The 25,658-nt window shown below is 42.2% G+C and overlaps 1 protein-coding gene across 1 annotated transcript in view; it reads left to right on the forward strand.

The window, feature by feature from the left end:
• The window catches only part of Intu (inturned planar cell polarity protein), a 61,338-nt gene that overhangs the window by 17,986 nt on the left and 17,694 nt on the right, over positions 1–25,658 (forward strand). Inside the window, exons 3-9 of the mRNA XM_028764344.1 lie at positions 3,689–3,774; positions 11,990–12,193; positions 14,396–14,514; positions 16,341–16,430; positions 17,017–17,094; positions 20,771–20,960; positions 25,460–25,513. Of these exons, the coding sequence (XP_028620177.1) occupies positions 3,689–3,774; positions 11,990–12,193; positions 14,396–14,514; positions 16,341–16,430; positions 17,017–17,094; positions 20,771–20,960; positions 25,460–25,513 (821 nt within the window). The remainder of the gene's footprint in view (positions 1–3,688; positions 3,775–11,989; positions 12,194–14,395; positions 14,515–16,340; positions 16,431–17,016; positions 17,095–20,770; positions 20,961–25,459; positions 25,514–25,658) is intronic.

The raw sequence follows: 25,658 nt of genomic DNA on the forward strand, positions 1-25,658 counted from the left end.
TCTCACTGTTCTCACTGTGTAGCTCAGGCTAACCTAGAATTCATTCTATGGCACAGGCTGATCCCCCTGTCTCAAACCCAGTCCTCCTACCTCAGCCCTCAAGTGCTGTGATTACAGGCATATCCACCATGCTTGGCTAATAGTATATCTTATACAGACAGTTTTTTCATTCCATTGTTGTTGAACTGTTTTTACAAATGAAATATTTGAAATTTTTTTAAGATGGTTTGGATTTTTATGAACACCTAATGTATTGTTCTCTATGCATTTCTATTTCCTTTTCGGAATACATTTTCATTTCCTCATTTGTATTCCTTGTGCCTTCCTGACTTCCTCATGGGTGGTGTCTCTGCCACATTCTCTGCCAGAGTGCTCCTTCTCATGCTTTTCTGCTCTCAGAAGGAGGCTGGAACCCAGTGTTTGTTGGAAGGACAGAATTTCAGAGCTTCCTCTCTAGGAAGCCGCTGGGCAGTTATTTCCTTCTGCAGAAGTGAACAGAGGCATTAACAGCAACTACTTGGTGGCAAATTGCTCATCACCAATGGATCTGCGTCTGTGCGTTCTGATTCCCGATCAGGACTCTCTGACCTGCTGCGTTGGTTACTTCAGTAGATGGAGACAGCACCAAAGGATTTATTTCACATTGATGAAAAAAAAAGAGGAAAAGAAATTATTTATTTACTCAATTCAAAATATAATTTAGATATAAGTATCACTCTGCAGCAGTGTATAATTTAAACCAATCAATTCATTTCTGGACATTTATCTTAAAAAACCATCTAGTACAGATAGGCAAATTAGAGCTGGCAGGCTACATCAGGCTTACTACCTGTGTTTATATAGCCTGTCTAAAATGATTAAATAATTTATAGCATAGGAAAAGTATTTAGAACCCAAATAAAATATTATTGTACACAGCCCCCACTTGATCATCTGTTGTCTGGCTGAGAGTTCAAGATGGATCTGGTGGGGAGAACTGAGCAGTTGAACACGGAGCATTTATCTACCAAAGCATGGACTGTTTTCTGTGTGGTCCTTAACAGAAAAAGCTTGCTAAACACAGATCAAAATGGAGGGAAAAGCAGGGAGTGGTTGGGGACATGAACACGTGAGTTCAAATATCCACATTTGTGTGTGTGTGTATTTGTGTGAGTGTGTGTGTGAGTGTGTATGTGTGTGTGTGTGTGTATGTGTGTGTGTGTTTATCCAGGGGTGGCCCCACATATGCTTGTAATCCCATTGGTATGGGACAGAAACAGGAGAATCTAAGGGGTTTGCTGGCTCCAAGTTCAGCTGTCACAAGAGAGTATAGCAGAGAGACCGAGCAGGACATCTGATTCCTTCCCCTGTCCTCTTTTCACATGGGTACACAGACCAACATACATGTGTGTATATAGCACACACACAAATGGAGGAAGAAAAACTATGAGCACGAAAATGTTTATCGGGACATTTACAAATCAGTGTCTTAAATATTTAAAGCATTAAAATGTCAAACAAGCTATGGATATTTACACTATATCCATTTAACCAATTATATCATTTAACCAATAAAAATACAATTCTATAAACTATGTACCAGCTCAAACATTTCTGCTACCTGAGAGGCTTAAAGTAATAAAACTGGTTTATTGTTCACTCCGGTGAACGTAGTAGACACTAGACTTAGTGTTCAGAAGTAGTCTTAGCTGTAGTGCTGAGCCATTTCTTAGTGTTTCTGCAGTACTCTTCTAACCTACTGTGGAGTTGTGCACTGGTAGGCCACAGATTTCATGCAAGCATCTTCTCAGCTTTCCACAGTGGAGGCTTTCTTTTTAACATTTTATATTTCATAGAGACAGTGTGTGTGTCCTTGTCACTCTACAGTAAGTAGACGTGAGCTATGCTCAAAACAGCCTTTTCTCTGACATGAAGCTGTTCACTTACAGATACTCTTGAAGAGACAGCAGAATGTGGGCCCAGTGCCTAGATTCATGGAACATGCAGAAACCCGAGCAACCTGTGGAGAAGCATGTGCCATGTTGTGTTTACTCACATGCTTACTACTCCCCTCAGAGAGGAGAGAGTTGGTCTCCCTTAAACCTTTTCTTGATTCTCTACTGCAGTGGTTTAGAGCAAGACTTGACTTATAGTTTAATTACAAGAAAGTACCCTAGATATACTCATGTTAACACAGCTCACCTGGGTTTTTGACAGTACTTTTTAATTATGTTCTTGTAAACCGAAGGTCCCAGGAAAAAAGCTAGACCCTTGTAGGCTGAAAAGTCTACAAGGCCCAAGGCCTAGTGACAGGTTAGAACTTCATGACTGAGCAGATTTGAGGTGTTGCAGATGCAGCCTGTCTTAGTTAGAGTTTTATTGCTGTGAAGAAAGGAAAACATTTAATTGGCCTGACTTATAGTTACAGAGGTTCAGTCCATTTTTACCATAGTGGGAAACATGGTATCATCCAGGCAGACTTGGTGCTGGAAAAGGAGCTGAGAGTTCTACATCTTGATCCGTGGCAGCCAGCAGGAGGGTCTCTTCCACACTGGGTGAACCCCCACAGTGACACACTTCCTACAACAAGGCCACGCCTATTCCAACAAGGACATATCTCTTAGTGGTGTCACTCCCTGTGGGCCAAACATCAAACACATTAGTCTATGGGTGTCATTCCTGTTCAAACCACTACACAGACTCAGGTTATTTTAGTCTGTCGTTAGCCCTGGTCACCGCCCACGCAGTGTCTGTCTTTTAGGCTCACATAACTTCCCATTCACAGCTGGGTGTGACTTTTGAAGTTTGATGCTTTTGACAATTGGGTAAGACTTTTGAAGTATGTTCTTAGCAAAGCATGAGCTTCCACCAACCCCACAGTTCACACTATTCCCAGAAAACATCTAATACTTATGAAAGCTTCCCATGGTGTGCTAGCCTACTTACCTGGGATCCTCACCAGGAAATTTGGTCACTGCTGACGTACAAATTCCTTTTATTCTGAGTCATGTAACCACTTCCATAGAAGAACATGTTTGGGGCTCCCTGAATCTCTCTTCCCTGTGCTATGATCACTCATTTAACTCAAGGATAAATTGACTCTTCATTTCTTTTGGGTAAGAGCCATGTTTTGAGTCAATGGTTTGAAAGTAATTTCATCTTAATAGTGATCTTGGTTTTGAAATGGGATAAATACAAGCCCTTGGAGAACAGTCATGAGAAAGAAGACTTTGATTGACATGAGCTGGCCGTATTGATACGGTCAGAAGCTGTTGTGTGGACATCAGGGAGTGATGGCAGCAAGCATCACAGACCATTGAGATGTCGCACATGGATTTAATTAACAGTTAAGCTGGGTTTTTTTAATTATGAGTCTGAGTGGTTAGATTTAATTTTGTTAAGTTCAATACTTAACAAAATTTCCATTTGTCCTTTTGGTTCACATATCTCTCCCAGTTATACCAAAACTAGAAATATTCATATTCATGGGTTGCAGTGAGTTCTGGTGCAGTGTTGGGCAGCACATGAGATGAGCTGGGAGATTGGCTGTGTCACTAATGTGCGGTATAACCTTGGATAAGTCCCCGAATGCACCACATTTTCCAGTATGCCCTTGAGGAAGTCTGGTTAGCTATTTTCTCATGTTGCAATTCTGGAGCTTTTTGGTTTGGAATATTCACACAGTCATCTTTTGTTTTTCTGTTTTTAGGCGATGTCCTTGTTGCTGTGAATGATGTAGACGTGACTTCTGAAAACATAGAAAGAGTTCTGTCCTGCATCCCTGGGCCAATGCAGGTGTGGACATCCCTTCCTATGCTGTGTACAGTGTTGCTTAAAGTGCATGCGTTCTGTGCTGTTTCCCTCGTAAGATGCTGGCATTTCCCTTCCATGTAATGGGTGAGTGCCGCTCATACTCGAGCAGCAAGGGCAGCTTCACCTCTTGCTAACACTTGCCTTTGGGGCATTGTTATAAAAGGAGAGGGATAGCTACAAATAAAGCTCATCCTAAGTAAAGAAAGCAGCAGCAGTAATAAAAGTAAACATGATTGCCGTAGAGCACCCATGCTTGCCAGTGACAGCACAGCTCTGAGAAGACTATCTTAAAAGCTGTGGGCCAGGTTTGGTGGTGCACGCCTTTAATCCCAGCTCTCCCAAGGCAAAGGCAGGTATGTGAATGAGTTAGAGGCCAGCCTGGTCTACATAGCAAGTTCCAGGATAGCCAGGACTATGTAGAAACCCTGTATCCCCCCCCCAAAAAAAGTAGATAAATAAATAAATAAGTTATAAGCTTATCTCTTAAGTTATAGAAGTACATAGAAGCTACGTAGCTGTCCTGGAACTCAGAGATCTGCCTGCCTCTGCCTCCCAAGTACTGAGATTAAGTGTGAGTGCCACCATGCCCAACTAGGACTGTTTTTTGTTGTTTCGAATATGGCTTTGATTGTCTCAGAGTTTCCATTACTGTGAAGAGACACCATGACCAGGGCAACCCTTATAAAGGAAAATGTTTAATTAGGGCTGGCTTACAAGGTTCAGAGGTCTAGTCCATGATCAGCATAGCAGAAAGCATGACAACGTGCAGGTAGACTTAGTGCTGAAGGAGCCAAGAGTTCTACATCTTGATCCACAGGCGGCAGAAGGGGACTGTGTCCTAAAATGAACAGAGCTTGAGCATGGGAGACCTCAAAGCCCACCCCGCAGTGACGCACTTATTCCAACAAGGCCACATCTTCTAATAGTGTCACTCCCCATGGGCCAAGCATTCAGAAATACAAGTCTCAGGGGTCTGTATCTTTTCAAACCACCACAAAACCTAACTATAGTATTTTCTCTTAGGCCTTGTAGCTAGGAGTTTAATGGCAGGCAGGAGAGTAGTAGGAGCTTGTGCTGTCCCGTGGCAGTCAGCCAACCATGTGCACTGCTAATACCACTTTCCTTAAGCTCTCTGCCACTGTGAGACAGGCAGAGCCTTATTGTAAGTGATAGCTATAGAACAAAATGGCTTACTTCCTTATAGCCAAGAAGCAGGGGGCGGGGGGGAGACGCTGGATCCAAATGTCTTCCTTAAGGGCATTCCTCCAGTAACCCCACTTCTCCCCGTGCTCTTACAGGCTCTACTAACCCCCAGTGATGTTGCATGCTGGCAACCAAGTCTTCAACATGTGGGCACTAGGCCAGCATTTAAGACCCAATACATAGCATTAGCATCCTGCATCCACAGGCATGTGCCTGTATTACAACGAAAGTGCATTTAGTTCATCCATAAGAATTTCCAAAGCTGTAACAGGTCTCATTGCTCAAAAGCATGAGTCCACAGACTCCTCAAGACTTAATGAAAACGCAGTTGTAGACATCCATCAAAATGAGAATAAACTGCACATTTCCCAGGCGATGCCATGAACATTCTCATTACATAGTAAGAAACAGGGAGAGAATGAGGAAGAGTCAGCCCTAAGCAAGACTAAAGCCAAGCAGCCAGGTCTGCCACCTGAGACATACAGTGGAATGGCGTGCCCCAGAAGCATTGGCAGTCCTGCCCCTGTGGCCCTGCTGGCTGAAGCCCACATGGCAGCTACCCTAGGCTGGCTCCGCTTACCGTCTGCAGCCTCCCTTAGTCAGTGCTCCAAGTCCCTGGTGTTTCTGACTTCCTAACTTTTCCATTTCAGCTTCAGGTTCACTCTCATAACTTCATACACAACTAACTGTAGGAAGCTGCCTACAGAGACTACAAGCCTGCTACACACTTTATGAGCTCCTCCACTTTCCTTTGCGATCTCTGTTGGAGCTTCCCAGGCCCCACGACTCTAGCATTCTGCATGCCTGCAAACTAGCCTCACGTGGCCTGTCATTTGTCAAAATCTTGGTAGCCCCACTTGAGCCATGGCTACAATGCCCCCCCCTTAGCTTTACCAGCCAAACAAGATGAAGAATCCTAGACAAGCAGGATCCTAAACATACCTGTGCAATTTGGGCTTTCAGAGCTGTCCTCTTGAAAGGAGTTATAGTTTTACTATAATCTTGCTTTTGAGCTAAGGGGTGGGGTATGGGAGGGGTCCTGAGATGTTCTCAGAATGTCTTTCTCACTGTCCCAGTGCGAAGTCCTTGGCCTCTTTAGCAGTGCCGATCTCTCCATATTTATTGGCATCTGGCAGCAACTTTAAACATACTCAATTTCTGGCTAAAATGCAAGTTTTTCAAATGTTTCTATATCGTTTCTTGCTTCCAGTTCCCAGTGTTAACCTGGCTAAAATCAGCAATCAACACCCATGCCTGGATGCTGTGTGGCGTTTAGAGTTCCTGTTAGATTAATTAGTCTGACCCCTTTACCTCAGCCTCTCACAGAGTTTGGGTGCATAGGTAAGATACATTCACATTCTTTCCTGTCATGTAAAGAGGTTGAGCTGACACCCAATTACCACTAGAGTCTTAATTTATGCCTGAAACCTAATGAGCCTGGTCTTTGCTGCCTGGATTTTACATTTCTGTCAGGCTTCTGGTTTTCTAAGTCCTTAGCAGAATTGCCGTATCAAGCTGCTTAGAAAAACCAATCTTCTCCATCCCTCAGACAGTTCCCGAAAACCAACTCCCCAGGCTCCTGAACCACATCAGGTATAGATGTCACAGCAACTACTTCTTTTTAAAGTTGCTTACTTTAACAAACAAAAAAACCCCTATTATTTAATAATTTCATGGATAAACACAGTGCTTTTCATCCTGTCTACCCCCATCTCCTCCCTCTCCAGTCTTCCTGGACTGCCCTCCCAGGATACCCTCTCCCAGTCCAATTGGAGCTGCTTGCATGTGCATGGGTGTGGAACATGGTCAACCCACCATGACACCAGGACCAATGAAGAAAGATGACCCTCCTCCCTCAGTGGCCATCAGCTGCCTGTAACTCCTCAGGTGGAGTGGCTCCTCACCCCTCCATGCTGCAATGCAGATTGGCTTGATCCTCTGCAGGTCTTGTGCAAGCAACCACAGTTGCTGTGAGTTCCAGAGTGCAGTTTCTTGTCCAGAAGACACTTAGTTGCAGATCCTCGGCTCTCCCAGCCTTGCTGCCCGCCACCTCTTCTGCAGCACTCCCGAGTGCGGCTTCACTTCTTTAGGCAGATTTTCTTATATCTTAGGTCTTAACCATAAGACACCTGTAAGATTCCAATGGTTAATCTTCTTATTTTATACCTAAAGGAAAGGAATCTGGAGCACCCAGCAGGCTGAGGCAGGAGGATTGTGTGCTATACTAGCCTGTTTAATGAGATCCCAAGAAAGAGAGAGAATTTAGAAATTGCTTAATGGTTTTTCCTAAGTTGCAGAATCAATTATTCAAAGTACTAAATTTTTTCAAACTAACTCAAAGCATGCTCCTTCCTGTTATTTTAACCTGTGTGGATCCTGACATCTTGGTTCCAGACCCGACTGAGATAGGCCTGCCTGAGGCTTTTCGTTTTACTGGTTTGTGACTGTGCCCTGTGTAACAGCAACAGGGAGAAGGAACGAAGGTTTACAAATAATCCCACTAGAGACTTAACCCAAACATACTGAGCGGTGACATATTAAACATGCCCTCAGGGTATGGAGTGTTCTGCAGCTTCTTGTCCTCTAACAGACGCATCAGACCTCCATGTAACACCTCATAGAGGTTCCAGATCTATCGCTCTCCCAACTGTAATCAGAGCGGGTCTAAAGGGATGTCTTAGAATCTAGTTCCAGCTCTACTGATGTGTGCTGATGTGAGATCCCGAGGTACACAAAAACCCATTTTAACATTTCAATACTTGTTTTTCCCCCCTAGGTACTTCCAAAGTGTTACTAGCATGAGGGTGTTGGGGTGTAAGATGATAAAACATGTGCTTAGCATGTGCAAGGCTTAGAAAGCGCAGCACACACACACAGCATCATGAAAAAGAGGCCAGAGAACTACAACATTAAGACGAACTGAACCATGTGTATGACTGCATTGATGTATTAAATAGTATAAGCTGACTATTCCTTACCAAAAATGCTTGCAATTAAGAGTAGGTGAGTGCTGGACAAGGAAGAGAGGGAGGGAGGGAGGGAGGGAGGGAGGGAGGGAGGGAGAAAGACAGACAGAGACAGCAGGATCGTGAGAGCAAGATTGACTCAATTTGGGGGTATTAACGGCTGAACCACCCTATGTAGAGCAACCTGAAACCCTAAAAACCTAAAATCTGAAACTTTTAAAGCACTACATTGATCTTCAAAACATGTGGAATTTTTTGTGGCTAAAGTGGGAAGATTTTTTGGTAGAGGTGAAAGAGGAATTGCTTCTTACATAGCATGGGTTCAAGACAGAAGTGGGAAGGAAATAACCAAAGCCATAAGGTTTGGGAAGGAAGGATGGATTATAGAAATCTCATCCATGGACCTGAGGGAACCAAAGCATTATTACTGAGCCTGGAGGGAAGGAGAATAGGCTGGGCACATTGCACAAGTAAGGAAGCAGGAAATGTGGGGTGCATGTAAGTCTGTGGAAGGACATCAGAACACTAAAAGGAGTTTCAAATAAAGGTTATTAGATACTGCTTAAGAAAAGGTTATCCCTGTAACCACATAGTGCCTTTAAGGTTCTTTAACCTTTGTTTTTAAATGGTGCTTATCTTTTTATTTAGTTATAAATTGCCCCTTATGTTATACCAAGGCAGCTGAATTTCTCAGCATTTATAGTTGCTTATCATATTGGACTTTAGACATCTTTCTGAAGTGTAAGTATCTTTGCATGATGCAACTGACCTTTCTGAAATCAGCGTGGTGCTAAGACAGTTCCTTAAAGACTTCTAATGTGGGACCCTGGGGTGTGTTTCTCTTTGGGTTGGTGTCATGGCAAGTTGTAAAGGTCCCTGCACCACAGAGAAGAGGTGATGGTGTTTACAAAATAGACTATCAAAGTTATTTTTAAAGCACACATGTCACTCTCTACTAGCATAGTGATGTGGTATTAAATGTTAGGTTATTGCTGCTTTCTATAAATTAGCAAATTTTTGAGTTTACTTACTCATTTCCCTGTTGTCATTTTTTTTTGTGAGGGAATAACACCCAATCTTTAAACCTTCCCACTCACAAGAACCCCAGCTGGAGAAGATGCTCAGCCATGCTATGAGCCATGGCTCTTCCTCTGAGGCTCCTTTCTGTGGGTCCTGCTACTGTGAGTACCCCCCCATACACACACACACACACACACACACACACACACACACACACACTGCGCATGTACATACACACCGCAGAATGGCTATCATCTTTAACACTAAATACTACTTACTTGTGTAGCCTGTTTGTGTCTAAACCACAGACCAAGTCATATTTTTGTAACATTTATTTATTATGTATACTTGCTAGAGATCAGCAGATGACCTTCAGGAGTTGGTTCCCTCTTTCTGGCATGTGGATCTAAGAGATCAGCCTCGGGTCATCAGGCATGGAGGCCAGTGTGCTGACCCACAGAGTCCCCTAACATTCAGTTCGCATCTAAGATCCCTAAAACTGGATGCACTCAACTCTTTCTCACTTTAATTATATGTTAATTTTCATCAGTTTAAAAATAAAAAAAAACTTATTCTTACTGTAGTGTTGCTAATTTTTTTTTATTTTTGTTTAGTTTGTTTTTCCACCAACCATATATTAATTTTCTACTCAGACTTTTTTGGTACAGTGTCCAGATACCAAGACCCCATGTTTCCTCATTGTGTTTACAGAAAACCTTTTTTTAAAAAAATTCCATATACACAGGCTTTCCTACTTGGAGTTTCCCTTCCCGCTCTCCGTGTGGGCCCCTTTAGTGTTAGCACACTTCATCTTCTCTAAGTGCGTGCACCTAGATGAATTTGAACTCCTTCCTTTGCTACAATAGATTAGCTTCCATCACTGTAGTAAGTATCTTAGACATTGACTGACAGAGAGCGGTTCGTTCTGGTGTGTAGAGGTTCTTGGCTGTGATAAGCTGTATGTTACTCATCTCGTAGTTGGGACCACACACCTGACCTAATGCAGTTCACAGGAGAGAGGTTCACGTTGGCTCTTGGTTTGAAAGGAGAAAGTCTGTCACAGCAGGAGATGCATGGCAGAGCCCATGGCCACAGGAGCCTATGAAGAGACTCTTCCTTCTGGGCAGTCCAGGAAATGGGAATGCAGGGCTCGGGTGGTTTTTCTTCTTTTCCCATTTGGTTCAATCTGGGACCCCATGCCATGGAATGATGCCTCCCATATCCAAGATGAGCCCTCCCCTCAGTAAACTCTGAGGAACAGGGGTCAGGCTCCTTCAGTTCCCCCAGCCCCTCACTCACATGAAAACCTTCCAGCCACCCACTGGCACTACACCACGGAACAGGCCTTTATCATGTGAATTTTTGAGAACACTTTTCAAACAAAAGAAACTTGCTTACACAATAAATACTGAGTCTTAGAAAAAATGTGTGTGTCTAACTTAGTTCACTGTGGTAAAAGCCACTACCATCTCCAGAGAAGCAAATTGAACACAACCCCAAACACTCACTTCTTTACCAACAAAAAAGGAATACCTAATGTTTTTCTCTTTTGGAAGATTTTTTTCAATATGTTTTATATATTTTTTTCCTTTTAAGCAATATAATACTTGTAGCAGTTAGGTAGGTAGGTTAGGGTTGTAGGGGATTTTGTTTGTTTTGTACTAACAGATTTAATACTTTAAATGAAAGTATATGAAAGTTATTTTTTAAAAGTGATCAAAATGTGTTAGTACTTACCACATACTTGGAATTAGAATGGTACTTCATAATAAATTATTAAAATAAGAATTATTTAGTATTATTTCTAGTCTTTAAGTGTTTTGCTCAAATGTAACTTGCTGCCTTAATACAATGTTACCTGCTTTCAAGCACTAGCTAGTCTTCTTTATTCTTGATCAAATATTAATTATTAATTAATTAATTAGAGAGAGTCTCACTGTATAGTCCTGACTGGCTTAGAACTTTTCGTGTAGACCAACCTGACCTTGAACTCACAGAGATCAACCTGCACTTGCAGGGATTAAAGGGAACAGCCATCGTGCCCAGCTTACTCTTATTTTGAAAGACACCATTTGGCTCTAAACTTAAAACTTTATGACTTTGTTTCCTTTAAAGGGACAGATTTTAAATGTAAAGATTCAGAGCACTGTGTGGCTACTGAGTTTATGATGACATCAGCAGCGTTCATCATATGCTCACACTGGTGCATCTTTGAAATGGGTGGGTTGTTGCTGGCCAGCTGGCACTGGGTAAGTGTCTCTGTTTCCGAGATGAGGTACCTGAGAAGTGGAAGGTGCCTTTCAGCCGCTGGAAAACAGCCACATTCTGGATTCTGACCAATCTTCACATCAGGCTGTGAAATTAAAACTATCCCTGATAATAGTGACAGCTAATCCTCCTAGTGGTGCAGAGTGCCACATGCCACTGACTGATTGTTTGATACAGCTGTCTGTGGTCTTTAAAGGGCTGTAAGACTGTCTGAGAGAGGACTATTTGAAACCTGTCCAATTTAGAAGGAAAGACAACTCCCAGCGTGTGAGGTTGCCCTTGAGCCCCAGACTCTCCCTCCTAACCACATTTAAGGAGTCAGAATCATTAGCTGTAAGATGTACAGTGAAGATGTACAGTGAAACCTACACTCAAGATGTACAGTGAAACCTACACTCAAGATGTACAGTGAAACCTACACTCAGATGATGTGGATTTCTGTTCTTCTGTGGTACTTCTTTGTGTGGTCAGTGACTGCATTTGCATGAATGAATTTTTGTATGGAACACTGTACTTTCCAATCAAAACACACACACACACACACACACACACCAGCGTTCGAGGAGCTAGCAAGGGAACTAACTCACTGTCCTTACTGTTTGACCTTGCTCTGAGGTGCCATCTCCACCCTGTGCACTCCTGGCTATACCTGTCAGTGCATGTTTTCCTTTGTTAAAATAAATAAATAAAATGATATTTGCCTTGTTGAAAACCCAAACATTTTGTTTTCTTCTTTTCAGGTGAAGCTGACATTTGAAAATGCATATGCTGTGAAAAAGGAAACAGCCCAACCAAAAAAGAAAAAGGCCCAGTCGAACACAAATGATTTGGTGAAACTCCTCTGCGGGTCAGAAGCGGATGTGGTCCAGCCCAGTACCCTGAGCATCCCACATATCATCATGTACCTCACGCTGCAGCTCCAGTCAGAGGCAGCCAGGGAGGAGGTGAGTGTCTGCTCACACATGCCGAGTAAGTGGGGAGACCTTCCATCCTGCAACCTTAGACATAAAGAAGAAACAGAAGGGAGTTAGCTGTGCCTTGTCGCTGTCTGCATATCACATGCTATGCTATGCATATTATATGACTTAGCTGTGCCTTACCACTGTCCTCTATGTATCACATGTTACAATCGGTGTCTTAAAATAAACAAGAGTAAGGTGAGTGCACCATTCAGGTATCCTAAGCAACAGGGAAAGACCAAACGCTTCCTTTGTGTCCTTTTGTGGCTTGTAATGTGATACATGCGTTTCCTTGTGTTGTTTTTCTGTCTGTTTAATGAGAAATTGAAAATGGTAAAGATCAGCTCAGTAGTAGATGTACTATTTGGCATTTTCTGTGCTCTGGGAAATACACAGACACTCACTGATAAGAATTCTAATTTCTTACACCTTGCTGGATCCTTGTATCTTTAGAACAAGTGAGACCTTTAAGCATTTATTTTTTTAATCCCCTAAGTTTTGAGATACTGTCCTGAACCCTTCGGAGCCAACCATCATTGCCTATCTCTCCCTGGGAAAACGTGCAGATGCCTTACAAATAAGCAGGCTCCTGAATGTGGCCAGCTCTGTATCAATACCATAATTAGGAGAGGCTCTTTATTCTTACCATGCAGGGTGGAAGCATCTATGAGTGCAGGCTCCTAACAAGGGCTTTAAAAACACAACTAATTAAATTGGCTGGGCACTGCAGAGCCTGCCAGCCCTTCAATACCAAGGCTTTTAAGACTACTATGGAGACTTCTTTAAATGGCCTTTTTTTACTAGTCTGATACTTTACAACAAAATGTCATAGGGTCATTTCTTTCCCTGAGAGTTACATAATTGATACAGCGCTTGTCTTTAAATTACAAGATGGAGACTTGTAAAAAGTTAGTCAAAGACTATTTAAAGCAGCATTTGGTATTTTGACAAAACATAATGGAAGTATTTGTTGGACATGGTTTAAATTTATTACATCTACATCACAGAAGATTTTAATTCATTTGATTTAATTTCCAGAAATAAATAATAAAATTATAAGAAAATACTTTGTAGCTATTTTCACTAATGAAAATTGCAAAACCATTTGAATCATTATTATTCAGTGTATTTGACAAACATATCCCATAGCATATATTGAATAATTTACATATCTTAGGCGTTCTTAATAAGTATAAACAGTAGGTACACACAGTGTGTCATCATCATATCTGTGGTAATGTAAAAGTGTGAATACATGGACCCCACGCCAGGTAACTATTTCTCATATAGATTTTTAACAGTCTTCAGAGAACCAAGGAAAGCTAAGCCAGTGTAATCTGCAGGAACGTGTACTTCCTGTTCTAGCAATTGTAGCGATTAGAGCAACTAGAAGTTACTCTCAGTTCTATATGGTTTCTATTTAGAAGTTTTATTTTTGTCTGATTTTTAACTTGCTGTGTGAGAAAATTAGATGCTGCCTACGTCTCAGCAGGAAGCGAGGCTCCCGCTGCCCACCTCTGCTTTTGGAGCCTCAGCACACTGGAGCTCCTACTTGGAGAGTCGTTATTTATTTCTGTTAAAGCTCTCTGTTTCCTGGAAATAGGTTCTCACTGAAAATAGAAAAATATTCAGCATTTTGTAAATTATCCTGTAAATTAGCATTTTCTGTAATTTAAAATAAAACATGCCTTGTCATGTAGATTAATTTGTGCTAGTTAAACTCTCTCAGATTTAAGCCAGAGATTTTATAATCCTGTGATACTTTTTTTCTTCCTATTTGAACTTCTTCAGTTTTGTATTCTCACTTTGTAAATTAAGCAAGCATTTAATAACATCACCAAAAAAGATGATTATCTTTTAAGGTTCAGTATGAAAGAAATGAAAGACACCTATGGGTTTCCTGTGGGGATTAAAGCTTAAAGCACTATTTGAAATAAGTAATTTCAATTAACTGTGTAGAGTTCTGTCTGTGTAGTCTCTAACCTGACTTTCAAGTGTACCGTTTGCAATGCTTGTTGAAGTGTTAACATACCAGGCATACCTTTGTCCTTGTGTCTGAATGAAACTCTGACTAAAGCTGAAACTGAAAGGACTCTTGTTTTGTCCTTAATACAAAATCTGAACTTTCTGGCCAAGTGTTGGTTGGAGTGTCTGGGAGGCTTATCATCTGTTTCCTTTCCCCAACAGCAGGAAATTCTTTACCATTATCCAGTGTCTGAAGCATCTCAGAAACTCAAGAGTGTGAGGGGGATTTTTCTCACACTCTGTGACATGCTGGAAAGTGTAACTGGGACACAAGTCACTAGGTAATAATGTTTATCTCTTTCTTCAAGTCCTCACCTTTAGTTATCTCTGATAAAAACCTTTTCCATTTGTTTTGGCCAAACATTGATTTTTATCTACCTCTTCATCTGAGGGCTGCTAGTGGAAGACTGGCTTCCAGGCAGACAGGATGAGGGTCTTAAAGCCCGTGCCCACAGTGACACATCTACTCCAACAAGGCTACACCTCCAAATAGTGCCACTCCCTGGGCCAAGCATATTAAAAACCATGACATATATTCAGAGATATTGGCCATGATCAATGTCAGAACATTTTATTCACCTTAAAAAGAAACCCTGTGCCCCTTGTCATCCTGGACATCACAGCTCAAGCCCCAGGTACCCACTGGCTTGCCTGGTAGAGATTCCTACAGTAGACATTTGAAATGCATGGAACCATAAAATGAATGCACATTTGTTTCTTAAAAACACTTTTTAAATTGTCTGCGTGTTTGTGCATCTGTGTCTGTGTGTCTGTGTGTGCCTCTGCAAATATGAATGCAGTTGCCTACAGAAGTATCAGATTCCCTGAAGCTGAAGGCACCCATGTGTACCTGATCATGAGTGCTGGGAACAAAACTTGTTCCCTGGAAGAGCAGCAAGTGCTCCTAACTACCAAACCATCCCTCCAGCTCTGGAGTAATGTTCTTAAACAAAATGTAAGGTTTTTCATGTAGGTTTGTTCTTTTTCTTTCTCTGCTGTGTAGGATGGATGCTATTTCACTTAATAGTTAGATCTTGTCAGTAATGGTAAGACATGAGGTAACCTGTGCAAGCAGTAAGGACAACTAGGAAAACCTTTTTGAGGAAACAGTAAATGTGAAATGTCTTCAGGGTTCTTTAACAATACCTGTTTCTTGTTGCACATTCTTTTTTAAAAATTGTAATAATATTAGTATGATATAAAAGAGACTGATATTTGCCTAAAAGTATGTGTACTTTTAAATTTTAATGTAAAAACAATATTCTGTATGAAAAAAAATCTTTTTAATAGTTCATATTTAAATTACACACACTTGCGTCTCTGTGTTTCCCTAGTTGGTTATTGTATTTCTTTTGAGAAGGTATCTAATCATTTGCAGCTGGGTGAAGTATAATTAAGAATACTTTGGCCGTGCATGAAATGTATATACCAACAGCCTCTGACAGAAGCGCTCCCTCGTAGCCACCACATAGTGTGCACGTGCTCCATCCAGGAGTTCCTTGAGCGCCTATGTGTACATGACTCAGGTTCCATCACTTGCCTCTAACCTGTGTCTCATATTGGGCTGTCAGCCTCCAGGTTCAATCACTGTTTTGTTTTCTTTATAATCTCCTTAGCGATTATGCCCATACATGGGCCATCCCAAAGAGTCTATGAAGTTAATGAGCTAGGATGCAAAGTCTTATAAAAATATCCTAAACTATGTGTAGCTACCTTGTGTCAACAAAACATTTCACACATACCCGAGTTCCGGACAGGGTCTCACTCTGTAGCCCTGCTGGCCTGGGACTCACTATGTCACTCAAACTGGCTTCAAATTCATAGCAGTCCTTCAGCCACAGCCACAGTCTCCTGAAAGCCAGAATTGTAGACATGCGATGATTCTGCTTTTGTGTGTCCTGAAGGTTTGGAGATAATTCCAAATGTATTTTTGTTGTTACAAAACCGCTGCCTTTTCTGTGTGACAGTTAGGTATGTGGCAAGAAATTTGCTTATTAAGCAATTCAGATCTTAAATTAAACCATGTGTAACCTATTAAGGATATTTTTATAACTTCATAACAGTTAAAGATATCCTAACCACATCTTGAATTTATGTTTTTTCTTAGCTCATCCCTCCATTTAAATGGGAAACAAATTCATGTTGCTTACTTGAAAGAGTCTGACAAGTTGCTGTTAATTGGCCTGCCTGCTGAAGAGTAAGTTGGGATCTTTTTGTTTCCCTTTAAACAACAGTTCTGAAACTATGGCAACAGCAACAACAAAAAAGTAAAATAACGTAACAAGGCCTGCCTCATTACAAGCATGGCCTTTTAGTCAAAAAGCAAACTCCCTGTGATGGGTTCATGATCCCAAGGCTGCACTGGGGACATATTGTATTATTACCCATGCTTTGGGGCTGTCAGTATTGACAACACAGAGGTAAAGGGCTGGGGTGTTTTCTTCCACTCCGACTTCACAAGAATGTGCTTTGGATTTAGTGAGCTCCCATTTTATTCATGCTGGAGGATATGGGGTGCGGGGCGGCGGGGGTGGGGGAGTCAAGGCTCAGCACAGGGTATTTTTCCCAGATATTCGATACTTTTGGTAAAACAGTGACTCTGCAATGCCAAAATGACTTCCTACCTCTGAGTGACCTCACTAGTTGGTGAAGCACCCTTTACCACTCTGCCCGCAGCTGACTAAACCCTACAAATATACATGTGTAAAGACATCTTGCTTCTTTGGGGGGTCATTGTCATCAGATCATGTCACAAATGAGTAACTGCATTTTTTTCTTTTAAGAGTTCCTCTTCCCCAGCTAAGGAACATGATAGAAGACGCTGCCCAAACCTTAAAGTTCATGTATGGCTCTTTAGACAGGTGAGTGTTTCTCTAGAGTCTGTGTCTTCCTCTGTGCCTGACGGCCTCTTGCTTGAGAAGTGGACTTTTTTGGTTTATTCCTTGCCTTGTGACAGTTCCCTCAGGTTTGTTTGTTTGTTTGTTTTTAATTTTTATTTAATTTAACTATGAATTAATTTCAGAGACAGGATCTTGCTGTGTATGTAACTCAGACTGGCCTGGGCCTTCAGGTGCTGGGGCTGTAGGTATGAAGCGCCACATGTGCCTTAGAGAGCCCGTGATGCTGTTTCTCCTTCCACACTATAGCCTGTAATGAACCATGCAGAAGCTCATATCAACTACTAGTTAGCACAGGATCTAGTGATTACAAGTCCTATATTATGATGTATAGTGACCAGTACATACTGGTTCTTTTGTTTAGAGGCAAATATATAGCACATGTCTATGTAGCATATAGACAAGAGTAAGATTTTCAGTAATTTTTTTTGTTTTCTTTGCTATCATACCGCCCCAAAATGTTTCTTAATTCAAAAATGTAATCAGAAATGTGCATTTAGCTAGGCATGGTGGCTCATATCTGTAAACTCAGCATTTGTGAGTCTGAGGCAGGAGAATTACTGTAAGTTCAAGGCTGACCTAGGATATGTAAGTAGTTTTCAGGCCAGACTGAGTTATAGACCTTGTCTCAAAAAACAAACAAAGCAGTTAGCAGGAATCAGGTGCACAGTACGGAATGTTAAGGAGCAGTGTGTATTCCTTTGTGTAGTCTCTGCAAAACACGAGCGTGCATTCCATTTCATGTGTATGTTCTGCTTCTCTTATCTCATGAGTTTGTAGTCATGTTCACTCTTCATGACCCTCTGTCACCTCCTTCTCCTCCTACTGAAACCCTCTTTCCTCCCAGCAAGCCCCCTCCTGCTTCGATCTCTTTCGTGTGACCCACTGAGTTTATTAGGGTTGCTTACTCAAGCTTGAGCACTGTCAGGGACTGTTTACTAGAGCATGGACAACTAGAGCAGTGGCTGCCCCACTAAAGCAGCATCACCTGCCACAGTCCCTCACGGTCCCTCCTCATTCCATGACGAAATGCCTACAGTGCATTCCTGTACAGGTCTTATGCAGATAACCATAGCTGTAGTGAGTTCAGCGAGCAAAGGCCTGACTGGATCCAGATAACATGTCTGTGCTGCACGTCTCCCTCCACACCTCTGTGTCTCACCTTCTCCTGAGATGTCACCTGAGCCCTGGAGGGGGTGATAGAGATATCCTATAGGGTCAAGCGCTCAACCGTTGCTCATTCTTGGTGCTGTGGCCTGTTGCAGGTGCTTTTGGTTTTTAGCCTTATAGTATAATGTGATACAGATTTCTTGATTTGAAGGGGAAACTGAGGTAACTGTTAACCATTTGAATGTACAGTACTATGCCTGGAAAACATTTTTCTCCAGTGGGATCTCTGCAGATTTTAGTGCCTCTGGGGATGAAAGTGATACCTCTGCCCTGAACACCAGAGTATACCAGTAGAGAAACTGAAAGATAGTTTATGAATTTTTCCAAATGTGGTATCTCTCTCTGATTATCTATGGAGACACTTTACTGGAACTGTGCTCAAGGAATCAGGGATGACCTTCTGTGATTGTGTTAATATGGACAGATCATTTGTTTATATCACGGTCTCTGGTAGAGGAACCTGTTAGGAGGCACATCCCCCAGACTTGATTACTTATGAGGAACTTCCGAATAATTTAGGTACAAAAGGCTGGTCATCCAAACATAGTGCCTTTTCCCTTTCCTAATATGATTTAATCAATGAGGAATGAGACCATGGTATTAATTGCCTTTTTAAAGTTCTATTAGAGTGGCAGACTTTGCTGTGTTGTACCCTAGTTGAGCTGTTTGCACAAACAGAGAGATTATCAAGGGTCAACTTTCTTCGATGGATTTCATGCATGTCAACAAACTACTGAAGTTGTTGTGTGGTCCACACGGTAGGGTAAGGGCGGAGGGACCTAGTTTCTCTGCACTTCACCTTCTATTGATAGGAAAGTTTCTCTAGAGTAGCAGCAAATTTAATTAATTTTTCCTTGTTCAAACAGGAATTTGAAGGGCAAACTAAGAAAACAAATGGGGTATGTCTGTGTTCTTTAAGAAGCACAGAGACGTAAGCAGTTACTAACAGACTTTTTGTAACAATTCTTAATTAAGCTTTTTTCTATAAAAAGATTTCATAAAGGTTTTTCAAAGGTCCAAAGATTTAGTGATCATTTAAAGTTGTGAGCAAGTTCCTATTAGTGTTTTGATGGAACTAAAGCTATATTTCCTTGCTCTGTCCCCTAGCTGTCTACAGTGCCTGTCCGCTCTACCCATTCCTCTAGGTATTCACCATTTTCCTACCTAACAGCTGCTCTGTGGTACTATAGTAGCTGTTTCTGGATCTCCGTCTTTATTCCTGCTGCATTAATTAATTTCCATAAAACAGTTAGAATGGCCAGCATTACTACCTGGGTCCCACCTACCTACCTACCCGTCTGATCAGATCACACACCACGCCCACCCCCTGCTTATACATTGGCAACGTTTGCCCCACCACAGACTCTGCCCTCTTCCCTCCTGCTGGGTCTTCTTCATACAGGGATATCAACTTAAATGGCCTATGTTCATAGTGTTTCTTAATCATTTCCTCCAGAACAGCAAGCTGACTGGGCAGGAAGTTGCATGCTTACAGTTGAAGCAATTTGGGAAGCTGAAGGGACATGTGACCTCACACATTCAGGCAGATCCTCTCTTTAAAGTAAAAACGTGAATAGAACACCTGACCGTCTAGCCAGCCATCCGCCGTCTCCTTGCCCTACTCTGTCAGCTTGTGTGCTCAGCAGTCATTGTCTTTTGTCTGATTCTATTGCTGTACTCCTGGCAAAGAGAATGGTGGCTGGAATAAACTAGACACTTAAATATTTGCAGGAGGAGTCAGTGAATGTCACTTCTGTGCGATGCAAGCCAGCCATTGTGTCATCTTATGAGCTGGTCCAAGGAACAGTCTTGATTAACATGCTCTTGCTTGTCTAAAATCAGCTGTTTAACCTCTCCAGTCCCCTCTGTTTCTCTGTATCCCTTCCTTTCTCCTTCCCTTGCTCCCTCCAATGCTGCGCCTCGATGAGGAGAAAACAACATAGCTCCGCATTTTGTATTTCCCGTATTCTCATAATAAGCACCATAAGAAGTTGTGTAGGGAGTGCTAGGTGATTTGAAGGTGAGTTGGGTCACATTAACCCAAGTTTTAGGTTGGAAACCAAAATTCAGAGAGAGGCCTGTTGATTGGCCGTATGAGAGTTGCCTAGTAAGAGCAATTCAAAGCTCAATCTGTTGTACTGCAGCATGCAGAATCTCTTTCTTATCCTCCATTACCTGAAAGACTCAGGGAGCTGTAAATGGTTGGAAGGTAGAGAGGAAGGAAGTGTGTACTTTGGCCCTTTTTCTTGTGCACATGGCCCTGTGTTGGCCCAGCAGTTCTTCGCTGGTGTCCTCTTGCTAAATGCAGAAAGTGTATTAATGCCCTCCTTCAGTCACCCCACAGCAGTAGCCGTAACTATAGGAACAGGAGGAGGGAGCGTCAGTGCTGGGGCAGAGCCAGTCCCCTGAGCTAGTGCAGGTCATGGACCTCTCCACAGCTTGGGCTCACTTCCAGTTCCTGCTTCTCCAGTGCCTTCTGCCAGGTTGAGAATGCGCCCCGTCTGGATCATTTCTTCAGCTTGTTCTTTGAACGAGCTCTTCGGCCCGGTAAACTACATCTCAGCAGCAGCCCCAGCGCCCAGCAGTACGATGCAGCCAGTGCTGTGCTTTTGGACAACCTCCCTGGAGTCCGTTGGCTCATACTTCCACAGGAGCTCAAGGTAATCTTAGGGGTCCACCTAAGAATCAGAACCATCCACCTTGTTCTAAGCCCGGAGCAGTCTCGTTTCCTTTGTAAAATAGTTTTTTAAGTTTATACTTGGGGCATGCCTGCCACCATGGTATGTGCAGGTCATAGGATAGGTTAGTGTGCTTGGTTCCCCTCCGCCTCTGTCTAGGTTCCAGGGCTGAGCTGGCCCTCTTCTCCCTTTCTCTTTGGAGAGTATGTGTGTGTGTGTGTGTGTGTGTGCATGTGGTGTGTGTGTATGTGTGCATGTGGGGTGTGTGTGTGTGTGTGTGCATGTGGGGTATTTGTGTGTGTGCATGTGAGGTGTGTGTGTTTCACGATTATAAGTGACAACTGAAGAAACTGCTGAAGTAGGAGATCCAGTGACATAAACTTCAACAAATGATCCTTAAAAATAGAAATTGGTTCTCTCATCATATTTTATATTTAAGCTTTCCAAACTCAGAATTTTTGTCAAAAATCTAGAATGTCTTACTTGCAATTTTGTGGCTCTGATTTTACAACACAAGGTCAGCTTTTGTACCTGTCCAGATTAAAGCCGTGGATGGAGGATTACTTCCGTGATACTAGTAAAAGACTGTGACTAAACAAAGCCTTTGGTGGTCTGCATTCACTGCATTAATATGATTCTTAAGAATATAAGGTCCACTGACAGCAAATAGCCCTTGTTTGTTTTTGATTCTGAGCTTTAGCCTCCTGCATCCAACATTCACGTTCTACCTTTGAACCACATTTCCAGTTCCTTGCTATGACCATAGGTGTTTAGATTTTGATTTGTTTCATATACAGCTAAGCAACACAGGGCTTCTCGATGCTTAGGTGTTTTCAGTATGACTTCATGTTTATCCACCATAAGTAACTTTATACAACTGACAAGACCAATTCAGAAACCTTTAGTGTGGCACACCGTTTAATCCCTTTACTTATAGCATTTTCTCAGTATTAAATGAGGTGACACTGTATGGCCACCTGTATGGCCACCTCTCTGCCCATGAAAAACCCAGACTGTGTTACTGGAACAATCCCCAAGATTCTGTTCTTCATGAAGTTCCTCAGCATATGCCCAAGTGACTGACAGTTTACTCCTGATCCTTTAAGTCGTTTGTGGAGATGGGAGAGCACTCAACTGTGAAGTGGGGAAGGGCGCACTGTGACTGCAGTCACAGCTGTGGAGGCTCCGTTACATGGTTCTTAGCTGGAGCTGGGGGTGTCAGCTCATGTATACAGGACATTTACCTGCTGATCTTCTGTTTTGTCCTGGTTCTGTGCGTTGACAGTCTCAGGCTAAAATGACTATCTGCTTTTTTTTTTCTTGTCCTACAACTTGACCCTAGGAGCAAGCCCATGCATGCTGGCCAAGTGTTCTTTCTGCCACTGAGCTACATCCCCTTACAAGTGTCAGTCATATCAGGTGGCTGGAGCACAACTACTTTAAGCTTATCCCCGACTAGCTTACGAATATATGAGATTCAGACTATGGTTATTTTATCTGGCTTTAGCAATTACTTTTCTAACTGCTGGTCTGGATACATCCCTGTGGTGTGACCCAGCCACTTGCTGTTTCTCCTGGCCACGTGCTCGTGGTTCATCTCTCTTCATGACGGCTTCCGCCTCTCCATCCATTCTTCCTCCTTCTCTTCCCAGTCTGTTCTCTCTCTTCTTGTCTGTCTCTCCCTCTCCCTGTCTCTGTCTGTCTATGTCTGTCTCTGTCTCCTTCTCCACCCCTAACCAGCCCCTAATCCCTCCAGTCATGGGGGGGGTAGCCCATTTTATTTAGCCAATAGTTTTAAATCAAGGAGCAAGGTTTGCACAGGTAAAGCTTGTCAATGTGAGAAGTGGCTCTAGGCCAGCTTCCTTCAGAATTTAGCATTGAAGTACATATCGGCAGACCAACCCTCAACAGTTGGCCACACCAGTGCTTTCAGGAGAAAACACAACTTTTTGACATAGGAAATAACTACACAATGTCGCCTTTAAGATAGAAGGACCCTGGCTTCAAAGCCTATCTCACGGCCACTGCGAGTCTTTTTACCTTGGAGAAATACAAGCCCACCAGATCCCTTTATAATCCCAAGGTACCAGTGAGAGCTGACGTTCTGGCTAAGAGTCACCCCAGTCTCTTGCCCCTGACTCATAATTGGTTCTCTCTTAGGAACTCCATCTCAGCTTACCTTGTCTTCTTTTCTTGCACAGTGTCTCAGTCATTTTATTTTAAATTTTCTGGCTGTTAATTCTAATATCTTAGCCGTGTCTCCTTTCAGCCACATCTTAGCTGACACTTTCTACCCTAAATTTGTGGGCTTGCTGTTTGATGCCTTGTGATCCATTTTTCTTGGTAGTTGGACATGTTGTATATGAGAAAGTATCATCAGATATAGACCCTGATAATGAGGTGACCAAGAAGTGCTGGGAGGGGAAGCACTCTTAGTCTGTGGTTAGGGCTCAGCCAACCAGAGAACCTGCAGATTGTTGGACTGTGGACCTTAGCATCGTTTGTCAGGCTTCCTCTCCCCTCTGCTGGGGCAGGCCAGCTAGCTAGCTAGTGTGAGCTGGACTTGGGCATTTCCCTCCTCCCACATAGGAGGTTACACAGTCTTCTTCTGCACTGAGGAAGGCTATTACTGACTGTGTTCACCCCTAGTTATGCCACATCCCATGGGGTTGTTCTATAGTTAACTGGTTTCTCCATGGGACATGCTTTTTAAAGAAAGCCCAGTGCTCTAGAGTATGGCTCCCTGGTTCCCTTTCTTTCCTAGTGTTTCCTAGAGTCTGGAGAGTATTTACTATGGCAACTTGGTTAGGCTCCTGGTGAGAAAACTCACAAAAGCTTGGGGGACCCAGAGGCCTGGGATTCCATGAGCTACAACTATGGAAATTGTCCACATGGAGGCTCTGGCAGCTTGCCAACTACAGTGCAGGTTTTGTTGTGCTGGCCCTGACTGTGATGGTGGCTTCTGCAGCTGTGAATGTCTGTCTGTCTGTCTGTCTGTCTGTCTGTCTGTCTGTCTGTCTGACTGTCTGGTCTTGGAGTCAGCAGTTTGCTGTGTTCTTACTCATCTTTCAGACACAGAAGAGTTGACTGTTTATTCTGTTGAGCCTTTGACTTGTTTGGGCTGAGTACCTACTTCAGGCTTTCTGCACATGTGACCAGGAACCAGAAGCCCCAAAGCTTTTTTACCAAAAAAGCTAGAAGAATCCTTTCTTCTTTTCTTTGAGATTTTTCACTCTTAGATTAGTAGCTTTTATTGACAACCTATCTTCTAATGAATATAGTAAGGAACTTAATCCCATAAAAAACCTCAGGTATAAAAAGTAGTGAGTCAGATTGGCAGATGTTCAGTGGAATATTTGGTTTTAATTTGGGAACAGTTTGTTTTGTGTTTAGTATTAGATGTGATTTCCCTTCGGTTTTCTTTCCCAGGTATTTGAGAATTTTTCAGTCATGTTTCCTTTGGGAACACTGACGTTGTTAGAGGGACAGTATCTCACCTATGTTAATAGAAACAGTTTGTTAGTCTCATATCAGCCCGGAGACCAAGTAAAGGGAAATTCATAAGTCACAAGTATTTGGTCTCTTTGTCTGACAGGTTTTTTTTTTTTCAAGGTGAAAGGTTCTCACCAAACAAGAGAACACAAAGTATTTGCTAGATGCAAGAAGACATGGGTCACAAATGAGTAATAAGTCACACTGTGTGAGCGTGTTGAAAGGCATGACTAATGGCTCAGGAGCTTTAGTCAGCTCAGTACAACACAGTGTGAGACAGCCCCACAGAGAATGCCTTAGCCCGTGAGAGAAAGAGGGTTGGGGGAGAAAAACGGGGATCCTTATTTATACATCATGTGTATGCTACGTATTTAAGTGACTATTTTTGTATGTATACACATTTGTGCATTACAGGTTAATTTTTCTCTGTTTTTAAGTTGTGGATGCTTTAAGAAAAAGTTCCAGCAATTTCCATAGAAACAAAAGCCAAATCCTATGTAAAGATTTTTGTCTAATAACTCTGTGGGGAAGTTCAGCTCTGCCAGATCCCAGGAGAACTCCTGCCTTGATGTTATAATCTGAATAACGATAGGCAATGCTTTTATTCAAAACATTGTTTCCAGGAGAGAGACAGGGAAGAATGTTGGTATTTTCCAAGAATTGAAAAATACACAGGAAGCAGAAAAACGACCTAAAATAGGTTAGCCACATTAATAGTTATTTTTCATTTTGCTTTGAGATGTTAAAAAAATTAACTTAAAATAAGAAAGTAGTTTTTTAATCTCATGAATTGTTTTGTGTTGAGGCTTTTAACATTTTTGCAGCAACTTTTAATAAAAAAACACTTTTGTTAAATAAGTTACTGTTTTATATTTTCAAAGCTTAAAAATAACATATTCCCTTTTGCAATATTTCTTAAGTATTGCTACAAAGAGGAATATGTGTTTAATCTTTCAAGGAGTTCAGTGCTCCTTCTTGTGTTCACACAGGTGGAACTGGACACCACACTGAGTGACCTTGAGGCCGCTGACTTCGAAGAACTGGTAAGAGGAAGGGGATTTCCACAGAGGCACAACATTGAACTCCAGTTTGTAGTCAGTCATTCTGAGCAATTGACAAGTGGACTTAGAGCAGTATTCAGCCTCTGGGTTGACAATGGCAAATGTCTACTTGCCCCAAGGCTTTGTA

Source organism: Grammomys surdaster, unplaced genomic scaffold (genome assembly GCF_004785775.1).
Source record: "Grammomys surdaster isolate TR1022 unplaced genomic scaffold, NIH_TR_1.0 62, whole genome shotgun sequence".
NCBI lineage: Eukaryota > Metazoa > Chordata > Mammalia > Rodentia > Muridae > Grammomys > Grammomys surdaster.